This window comes from Cyprinodon variegatus, unplaced genomic scaffold (genome assembly GCF_000732505.1).
Source record: "Cyprinodon variegatus isolate N-32 unplaced genomic scaffold, C_variegatus-1.0 Scaffold787, whole genome shotgun sequence".
NCBI lineage: Eukaryota > Metazoa > Chordata > Actinopteri > Cyprinodontiformes > Cyprinodontidae > Cyprinodon > Cyprinodon variegatus.
Window position 1 is genome coordinate 30,353 of NW_015151240.1, and position 11,083 is coordinate 41,435.

Consider the following 11,083-nt stretch of genomic DNA (forward strand, 5'->3'; position numbering starts at 1 on the left):
TGAGGCAGTTCTGAAGGTAAAAGGGGGTCCAACCCGTTACTAGCATGGGGTACCTAATAAAGTGGCCGGTGAGTGTATACTGTTTGTAGACATAAACCTGAGAATGTACAGGAGCCCAAGCAGCCATTTTCTGTATCTGCCAGAGGAGCTAACTGTTTTGATTTGTTACAACATATCGAAAAGGTCCTCCGTTCATATTTTAGCCCATTAAAAATGCAGGGTACATAGATGTGTATGTGCAAAGTTAAAGCAGGCAATAGCTCTACCAGTTAAAGGGCATTTCCCTTGTAAACATAGCTGGACTTGTAACACCGGACTATTTCTGTAAAGACAACAGAAGCTGAAAAGGATGGTGTTTGCCCAGGCTTAAAAAAAAAAAATACCCGAGTAGAAAAACACAGCAAGTCTAGAAATAACAGAATGGAACAAAAGCAGCAACAAAAAAAAGGCTTTAAACATCACTTTTAGTCATAATAATATACAATAATGCCCATTCCCTGTACTTTGTATGTTTGTCTTCAACCCACTTGCCTGCCAGTTTGTTTCTTCCTTAAATTAAAAAAAAAGAGATACAGTACAAAGATCCATTTGATGAAAAGTCAGTCCTTTGGTGCATCCTGCTTTAGTTTCACTGGTCAGTAAAGGCTGTTAGGCCTGGGTGTGGCTCACAGCAGCATGCAGCCTTTGATAGTTTTATTGGACTTTCTGACCTGCAGGGCTGCTCTTGTTGCCATGTCAAACACGTCACGAACAGCATCTTTCGTCTTTGCAGAGCACTCCAAGAAGCCGAAAGCTTTGATCCTAATGGCCATCTCTTTTCCATCTTCTGTCTTTACCGGCTCCTGCAGGATTAGACCATAGGCGTTTAGAATTGATAGATACCATTAATAAAAAAATACTAGTAAGAAAGTAACATGACCTTTTGTCTTACTATAATTTGTTTTAAACTATTCTTCTTTAAGATAGTAAGTACTCTTAGATCATAGCTTCTGTGCTTTTTATAATGCATGTCTTCTGACATTTTTAAAATCCTGAGCTGGTCATGGAAAATAGCCATTATACTGAGCCAGGTTCTACTGGAAGTTTCTTTTTAATAGGTTTTTTTTCTCTCTGTTGTCGCTACATGCATGTTAACTATGAACGATTGCTGCAAAGTCAACGTCACAATGCAAGCAACTGTCCAATGGCACTGTCTACTCATCCAGGAGGATAAATAAATATTCTTTATAGATAAAATAGATTCTATTAAAATGATTGTCAGCTCTCTAAAGGCCTATTTACAATACCCTTTTGAAACTGTGCTGAGATCGGTCTGAGCATGGTAACCGGGATAACAGTTAAGTGTAAATGGCAAGCACAACTGAACCGCACTAACATGGTACTAGTTCATCAGTAGGTCTTGGCACGGTTCATTTCCAGCTCAGTTCTCAGATAACAAAGAGCACTGAGCAGACCGGGTCATCTCCTTACAGTCAGCCTCCGTAATCATGAAACTTCAGACATTCATAAAAATACTAGCTTCTGTACCGTGCCACATGATTTCCAGTAATGATTCTGCTTAGCAGTATGATGAACCTCAACTCCTTTCTTTGTTTCCTGCCTCTGTAAGCCCATATTAGACAATCATTTGTCGTATCCACTTCCCAAAAACCGACTCTGTCAAGTAAATTTACCAAAGGCAGCCTTCTTTGCCTAACTCTCCGCAAACAACCAAATATCGCAATGATAACAAAACATAACTTCCTGAGTGTTGCGGGTACCACCATGTTGATTTACTTGTTTACCTCTAGAGAGCAGTAGTACCATAGATCGTCATTAGGAGGTAAGGGACCATGCTGGCGTGGTATGTAAATGGTCGTTAGCAACCAAGCTCGGCACGGATCGGTTTTCAGACGGTAGTGTAAATGGGGCTGAATTGTGCTTGGTTCGTCTCTGGGGGGTGGGGCAGTGTCTGGCTGTGGAATTGGGCCGACTTTGGATTTCTTTGATCCAATTAAACTTTGAGAGTTGGCAAAACTATAATCCTCATCTATGCCTTCAACGTGTATGTTAGATCCAGTTCCACCTAGGTTATTTAAGGAAGTATTCCCCCTGTGTTCCTCCTCCATTTTAGATGTGATTAATCTATCCCTTTTACAGGGATATGTACCAAAGGCTTTTAAGGTAGCTGTAATTAAACCTTTACTTAAGAAACCATCTCTTGACCCGGATGACGGGGCCAATTATAGACCTATATCCAATCTTCCTTTCTTATCTAAAAAGTCTTGAGAAAGTAGTTGCCAAACAAGTGTCTGACCACTTACACCGTAATGAACTTGTATCTGTACCTGTCCTGTCCTTTTTAAAGATCTGAATCAGTGATATGCCAGAAACCTGCAATCAGTGCACCCCTACTACTAAGACTTTCTCCACCATTCAGAAACATACATGTTAGTCGAAAGGGTGTCTCTAAATTTCCCAAAGGTGTTTGTCTCTGTGTTTTCCTGTGATGGACTGATTGTCTGTTTGGATGAAACTCAGTGCACAACACATTTTACTGTATATGGAAAGTCTTTTCATTTAATTTCTAGTTTTAGTCTTTTATTTCCTCCTCAGCCATTTTACATAGGGGGCATGAGCCTTGAATCCCTGAATGTCAGAGCTATTACCTGCTTCATCTTGGCCAGTTCTCTTCGTGTGTTTTCATCGTTACGCAGATCTTTCTTATTCCCCACCAGGATGATTGGAACATTGGGACAGAAGTGCTTCACCTCAGGAGTCCACTTTTCAGAAATATTCTCTGTTCCAAGGGAAAAGGAAATAAAAGGCTGAGAAAATTAAGAGAGGAAGTGAATGAGCTATAGAACCAACAAGCAGATCAGTCTAGATATAAGGTAGGTATTGCTCAGTAAACTGTTTGGTTTAAAATGTTTTCAGTTGCACCAACTCCAGTCTATACTGTGACCTTTCAATGTACTTAATGAGCAATAACTAAACGAATATGAATGAATTAAGGCTTCGGCATATTGGTAATTTCAAAAAAAGAAAATGAAAAATAATCCTATGGACTCTGTTTCCAAGTTTGAAGACGTTTCGCTTCCCATCCAGGAAGCTTTTTCAGTTCAAAATGTCATGAATAGCGTTGAGCATGACGTTATAAAATAGCCCAACAAACCCTTTTTTTAATTGGTAATATTGGTAATATTTCTGTCACTCATAAACTGTCCAACCAAATGACAATAACAGAATAAAATAGAAAGAATAAATAAGACTGTAGTACAATTTGTTAAATTATTTACCCATATATTAAGAGAAAACACAAAAAACAACGGGAAATTATATTAGTTCCATTACTGAGTTTTTGTGTTTAACATCCTGGTGAACCGTGCTAACTAAAGCGTTAACTTCAGACAGGTTTTGAGGTGCTGGTGAAGAAAATTTAACCTAGTATTTTGTTAACCGTTTCTTTATTTTTTTATTTAGTTTTTTTTTTTTTAGCAATATTGCAGATGTTAAGACATCTGATTTATCTTTAATTAAACAAAGTCACTGTTTGGCAATAGGAAAATTTCACAACCCCCGTGCAGTACCCTCTCTGGTCTGCAGGAGTAAGAGAGGCATAGAGTTTCTCTGTGGGGAGACTGGTTACCTATTTAGGATGTACTACGCCACTTGCTCAATCTGTGCTGAATATGGGTTCTAGCAACAATAAATTAGTTATAGCCAACAAATGGTGGGATGGGATCAACTGTTTATAAAAAAAGCTTTCAAATGTTCTCACCTAAACTATCGGGGCTGTCGATAGAATAGCACATAAGGATGACGTCTGTGTCGGGGTAAGAGAGAGGTCTCAGTCTGTCATAGTCCTCTTGGCCTGCAGTATCCCACAATGCAAGCTCCACCTGGAGAAAGAAGAAACATATCTAATAATCACATTTATTATAATTAATCCACATTTCTTTCTTCCTGTTTATCAAAATTTCCCAACATGCTTTGCTACTAAAACATACATCTATCATGGGCATCAAAAGCAGAAAAAGTCTATCCAGCTGGACATAAACAATATTGGAAATTATGCTAATATTATGTTAACAGATAAGGAAATTATTATTAATGCTGCACCAAAAATTACCCATAATCTGACAAAGCTTTTCTGTAACCAAAAGAGCTAAGAATGAAGGGCAATATTTTTCACAATGCCCTTGATTGCATCCAGTAGAACTAGGTATATCTATAAAAATTTCAATAACTAGCAGCTGTAAGAATTTTTCTTTAAAAAAAAAAGTTTAGCATCCTTATTTGATTGGTTCTAACCTGTTTCCACTGACTCTGTGATTCCCACATTTGACCTGCTCCTTTCCAGACTGAAACAGCAGTCATGAGCCACTGTGTTATCACAGTCACAATGTGTGACTTTTTGTGTTGTGTGTAGAGACATATGTTTGATATTCAAAGCTACATTCATTGCAACTTTAAGGAATGGTCTACACAGTACACCAGGCGTGTCCAAAGTTGGTCCTAGGGGGCAGTTGTCCTACAGGTTTTCCATGTTTCTCAGCTTCAGCACAGCTGGTTTTAAATATTTCAGGCAGCAGTCTAGTTGTAAAAAAAAGAAGTCGGATTTATTTTTTCTTTCCAAAGCATGCATAGCCTTATTAATATAGTCTCCTAGAGCACTATGCATGGTATGGTTGTTACATATCAGGTACGCCGGTCATTGACCTTGACCAAACCACCTTACAGTAGAACTGCAGTCAGTCCCTGGACCGGCACAGCTATCACTGCCCCTACATAGTTAGGGACAAATGCAGAGGACAAATTTCCCACTGGGATCAGCTTCATAGTCATGGTAAGTCTTTGATTTTGTTTATTTTGCTCAGGTTAATCATAAGCCCACAGCCCACCAAATGTTGAAAGGACAATATTAACGCCATTTCTGTTAATATATAGTAGAAATTTTACACATTCAGTAATAAAATGTCACAAGGGATGCGTGGAGTAAAAAAAGTGAGCACTGAGAGTTGATATCCAAAGAATAAATTTTTTTCTGAAATCAAATGTTTTTGGCGGGGGCCTACATACGACTGATTAAAATGCGATTGCTGTAAGGCTTCAGTCTGAACAGTTACGGACGTCATTGTGACGCACAGTCACAGTCGTAGTTTAAAAGTTCCCCTTTGGGCCTTAAGTCAGCCGATTGGTCTGTGGTTTCCAGCCAAGTTTAACCCAACAAAAAAAAAAAAACAGCCAGTCAACAATCAGTCAAGGACCCTTCATGGAAACAGGTGAACTTTTAACTACTAACATTTTAAAATAACATTATTATTACATAATTCAACAAATTACACTGTAAGCTGTTAAAGCCACTAAATATTCTACACATGCTATAAAAGAATAAAAATGACTGTAAATTTTAGGAACATCAACAACGTTTTTTTTATGCTTATGTGGTCTTTTTTTTTTTAGATAGAACTTCAGGCAAGTTCTCTTAACTTACACTCTTCTCTTATGGTTAGGTTGTGTTATTGTCATTAATCAAACTTTCTAACTATTATAAATGATTTTCTTTTGGGTTGTTTTGTGTTAAAACTTAGTCTGACTGGTTTGGACAGTTTGTAATCTAATTTGCTCTTAACCATTCTTGAATTTGTTTGCCTTTTTCTTTTGTTTTAATTGGGTTAAGCTGTATTGTGTTTTGGGTCTGATTAACCATATTTTGTAATAAATCATTTTACATTCCCCTTTTTTGATCTGGACACATTTTTAAGTTACCTCCCCAGAACCCCTAGACATTGGGTGTGTAACAAAGTCTAATAAATGTTTTAAATTTAAGAACATTTACCAAAGCCAAGAGCTTTATAAACAAAGAGCTAAACACGAACAGCCGTACTGTTATTTAACTAAGCTAACTCACTTTTCAAGTTCTAAAGGTGGAGCTTTTGAGTAAAATCTGATGTTCCCACAGTAAGCACTAGAATCAGTCATAAGTCCTAAAATAGAGGTTTGCAGAGGCAGAGGGTGGGAGGTGGCCCAACACTGTTGAGACAGCATGAGCAAACAGATCATTATGTTCCCACTGGAGAAGGTGTGAGCTGCAGACTTTAAGTAAAAGAGCGAGGGGGAAAATAGCCATAGATTCAAAACAGTTTTTTTAAACAAATTTATAAGTTGAACAAAAATGTAATACAATAGCATTTCTTAGATATAGTTGAACCGGAACTTCTTTCAGGGGATTCAGGGGTACTTAATTATATCTCTCCAAAAAGAGTTTCATTACATATTTATTTTACAGAAAACAACCATAGACCGCTCCCTGTGTGCTAAATCAACCAGCACGAAGACAGGAAATAAAGAACTTATCGGACAGGAGCAGCAGTAGAGTTCTGGGAGAGGGAGGGGGATTGCCAGGAGACATCCTTGTTCCCCGTCTGAACAGGAAACCAGGAAGTAAAGTCATTTCCTGTTTTGCCAAGCGGTGATTCTGCACCAATGGTCAGATTGAGAGAACAGAACCCCTAAACATAAGTTATCATCTTTAGCTCTGACTGCAGAGCTCTTCAAGAAAAAAACAAAAACAAATGTAAGGTGTCACAACTCTCCAGCTAAAGAGAGGATTATGCCACAAAGGTTTTGACATTCATATCTGCAGCTTTTACAATATTTAGAAAAAGAAAAAAAATTGAGCACATCAGCTCACAGCTGAGGTAAATAAACAAGGAAGCCAAAGACCATTTTATTCCCAAAATTTCCAAGACCACAAGTAATTAAAAGTAATTACTGAATGAAAACCTCCCATCTACAGCTAGTAGATGCAGACAACAAGTTCTCCACAATCTGCCAATCAGTTTTATTTCTCTCTCTGTGAAAGATGACTATGGGGTGATAACCAGTGCAACAAACCTTTAAAGTTAATCATAAATTTTTCAACAGAAACCAGCAGGTTTACTTAAAAAAAATATACATTATTTTGATATCTATGGTCTGTTGACTGTGTTTAATTATGTAATCAACAACTCCTTATTTGGGGGCTGAAGTGGCCTGAGTAAAACATAATTTTATCTTTGGGACACAGTTAGAGTTGAACTTAAAGTAGGTTTTTCTTATATTAAATGCCATAAATGACATTTCTCTTGTTAATTAGCACATCAACTGCAACCTCTTTTTGGTAACGATTAAGCTACCAGACATTTATTCCCCTAAAACATTTATATGCTCTCTATTATTAATGATATTGTATATCATTGTACTTCGTACAATTCAATGCTATTGCATATGATTAATAATTATAATAAGAGAAGTTGAAGTTTTCAGTGGTAAAAGCTGTACTGAAAAAAACTTCAAATTTAGGATTTTTAAGTATTTCACTTGATATATCTTTGCTGCTCATATAAACAAAGGACTAATTAATTAATACAATAGATGTTGGATTTATTCCTGTGAAGTTAACATTAATGTATATCAATTTATATGGTAAGCATATAACATTTATGAGACAAAATACAGTGGAAAAACTCTACTGACTTGGGAAAAAAATGACTTCTACAATAGAAAAAAATCTAATTCTAGATACGTCATTTTTTCTTAAAATAAGTCAATTTGTTCTTGAGTTGAGGAGACATTTTGCCATTGGAACCCAAAAATTTTGATTTAAAATAAGGAAACACAATTGCATTGTCTTAATTCAAGTGCATATTATCTAATTATCTTATTTTAAGAGTAGAAATACTCATTCCATTGGCAAATATCTCATTTACCTACTCAAATTAAAGGTAAATACACTTAATTTCAGATAGTTTTACTTATTTCTAGATCGTTTTTCCAGTGTAAAAACCTTCTTTTAGTGTCAACAGTACCAACCTGCTTTCCATCAATTTCGATATCTGCAATGTAGTTCTCAAATACTGTAGGGACATAAACCTCAGGAAACTGGTCCTTACTAAAAACTATAAGAAGACACGTTTTCCCACAAGCTCCATCTCCAACAATCACCAGCTTCTTCCGAATCCCTGACATTTCTGCTGAGAGAAGAGAGACAAGAGCTTAATGAAAATTCAACAAATGTCTTATTTTCATTTCTACCTCTGTGAACATTTTTGTTTAGTTGTGGATTCCATATTGAACATAATTCTTTAGAGATGTATGATGCATAAAGAGTAAAGTATTTATCATCCTGACCAAAAAGCATCCAGTTTGCCACCTGCGCTACATTTCACTATCTGTTTTGCATGTGGTCAAAAGCAGCTTTTATCACCGAATGCAAAATCTGAATATATAAACAAGAGAGGACACAAAAGATGGGAGATGGAAATATCCTCTCGCACCTTTTTTTATGCTGTTTGCTCATATTAAAGATACATGACAATAAGAAAGGTGTTCAGGAAATGAATGCAGCAGCTGGTGTCTATAAAGCTCACTCAACACAACTTAATATTTGATCAGCCCAACTTTCTACAGAGACACAATAACATACCACATCTCTATGGTTAATTACTAGAAATGAAAAACAATAAAGCTGCAAAGACCCCATTGTGTTGCTAAAATGATAACAAGACTATATGGGACAAAACAAACATTTACAAGCGAGTTCCTCTACCAAGAACACGCAGGATAAATTGGATGAATGTTATTAACATAAAGTTTTACACCTATATTATGGTGAGTAAATATTAACAAAATGACACAATAAACATTGTTCTGTAGCAGCAGAAAACAGAGTTGGTTTTGATGGTGTTACTGTTAGATGAGCTGAAGGCCTACTGCCAGCTGTGCAAACATGCACTAAATATATTCACAGCTACAAATATGAAGCTGATAATAAATATGGTTACTAGCGTCAGACAACTTTAAAAAAAAAGTTGTTTAGTAAATATTAATAATATCGTATTTTGAAGTGAAGTAATATTATATTTTAAAGGGATTTTTGCCTGTTTGGTTTTAAATGTAGAGCATTCACACTTAACAGTAGAAATATGAGAAACATTGTTTTTTTTAACCTTTTTGACATTAAATCCGACTTAAATTTTTCCTGTTTTAGATCAGATAGGATGAACTTTCTGATTTTACCATTTTCAAATCAACAAGATATTTGTTTCTGACAGTTTTTTAACAACTGTCTACCAATTCAACAGTTTACATACATTTTCGTTTATTTTCAGAACTACATTATGAACTTTATGATTTGTGTCAAACATTCAAAATTCTCCCAATAGATGCAGTCAATTCAACACATTCCTTCAAACAGAACCGATACAACAAAGTCAGGTTTGTTAAAGGACACCTCTGATACACAGAACCTCCTCCGACCTGAATAGTTTGATTGCCCCACATAGTGTTTAGATTCTAATATAAATAAGTAGATCATCTTTGTACATCAGGCATCTTGAAATTATGGACAACTATGAATCTGACTTAAGGAAGAAATTTAATTAATTTCATTCTATGTAAAAATTTGTTTAATAGAAATAAAAAAGTATTTATTCACTTTCTAAATTTAAAATATCTCCCATTAAACCAGCATTTAGTAATTAAAGTAACTATGGCTTTTTAAACTGACCTAAAAGCTGGCTTTGCCATCAAGTTTATGGTAACTGGTGGCAATGCTGACGGCTCTATGTGTTTGTTTGAATAAACATTGTCTGATCCTGCCTCAATATCTAAACCTTTATTTTCTCAACCAGTAATGCTGTTTTTTTTAATTCTCTTTTTTTTAGCCGCTTTTCTCCATCTTATTGTTTGCTCTACTATAGCATAGAATGAAATAGAAAACCCAGATTTTCAAAAAATTTATAACAGGCCATATCACACTCATACATCCTAAACTCCCTTATGTCAACAACAACACAACTGGGAGCCTTTAAACAGCAAATATTCCTGCTGGATTATTTAATAAAATAAGTAATGAACCCTGAAAATGTTGAATAAATAGCCTCAGTTCAGCCTCAGTTCAAATGTGGGACTAATGGGTGCTAATGAAAGCAAGAGGAAGTTCAGGTGGCTGCCGGTGATAACTGATGGTGTGTCATCAACATCAAACATGTTCATTGTGACTCAAAGCTGTAAAACAACTGTTTTTACATCCTGCCCCCATGTTTATATCAAACACTGACCATCTTTAAACAATGAAAGCACATAAAGTAGAAAATTTCCTCCGCTGACAGCGTGAGGCAGCAGATGTGACGTCACAGGCACTGAATGAAAGAATAGCTATTTAGGAAGATCAGACAGATGCAACAAAAATAGTTTATAATGCTTTTAGTTTCTGATACTTGCTGGTGTTATGAGTAAAAATGTGCCTTGAAATAAATTTTGTGGTACAATGTTTATTCCTATAACATTTCTTAAAGTAGGAACATACATAGAGGGATCTTTGGCAATCTTCTTTGAACAAACTCTTTACATTATAACAGGTATCATCTCAGTAAATACGCATTTCTCAAAGACAAAGACTACTGTCCTAAATTATATATATTTTTTAAATCTAGGACATAAGGTTGTCAGTGTTTTATTAGATAAATCAACAAAAATAAAAGTTGTATCCATGGACGAAGCTTGACCGATTGAACTCTGTTAATTTATCTATTTTGTTATTGAAAATAAATAAATAAATGATAAATAAATATAATTTAAATAAATTTAAAGGTAGGCTTAAAACTTTCCTTTTTGATAAAGCTTATAGTTAGATTGCCACAGTTATCCTGAGCTATCTCTATAGTTAAGCTGCTATAGACTTAGACTTCCGGAGGACCTAGCGACCCCTTTTTCATCATTTTGCTTCATTCTATCTCTATTCTTCCACTCTGCAGAATCTGTTAGTTTAATCTCTAACGTTATGCCCACTCTGCTTTTTCTCATATCAGCTTCACCGCGTCTGTTCCTGTTTGGCTGTGACACCATCCTGGAGAGAAATATCAGCTGTGCTGCTGCTTTGTTTATAGATGTTGGAGATCGGCCTGTTTTTCCAGTGTAGTCCTGTTTCTCTGACTGTGGATGTGCTCTGTTCATCCTCAGAGCTCTTCTGCCTGGCTGTGTGTTTCCTGGACGGGGTCGCCTTTTACAGTTGCTTTATGTATCTCTGCTTCTGTCTCCTTGAACCCCAGTCGGCCTC

At 36.0% G+C, this 11,083-nt stretch overlaps 1 protein-coding gene across 3 annotated transcripts in view; it reads right to left on the reverse strand.

The window, feature by feature from the left end:
* Positions 1 to 6: 6 nt before the first annotated feature.
* Positions 7 to 11,083, reverse strand: part of LOC107098535 (rho-related GTP-binding protein RhoC-like) — a 16,137-nt gene continuing 5,060 nt past the window's right edge. Inside the window, exons 2-5 of one of the 3 annotated variants that reach the window (XM_015396270.1) lie at positions 7,837 to 7,997; positions 3,761 to 3,881; positions 2,649 to 2,779; positions 7 to 842 (exon numbers count right to left, since the gene is read on the reverse strand). In XM_015396270.1, the coding sequence (XP_015251756.1) occupies positions 666 to 842; positions 2,649 to 2,779; positions 3,761 to 3,881; positions 7,837 to 7,992 (585 nt within the window). In that variant the 5' untranslated portion in view covers positions 7,993 to 7,997 and the 3' untranslated portion in view covers positions 7 to 665. The remainder of the gene's footprint in view (positions 843 to 2,648; positions 2,780 to 3,760; positions 3,882 to 7,836; positions 7,998 to 11,083) is intronic. The other 2 variants (XM_015396272.1, XM_015396273.1) reach the window with 2 other exon arrangements.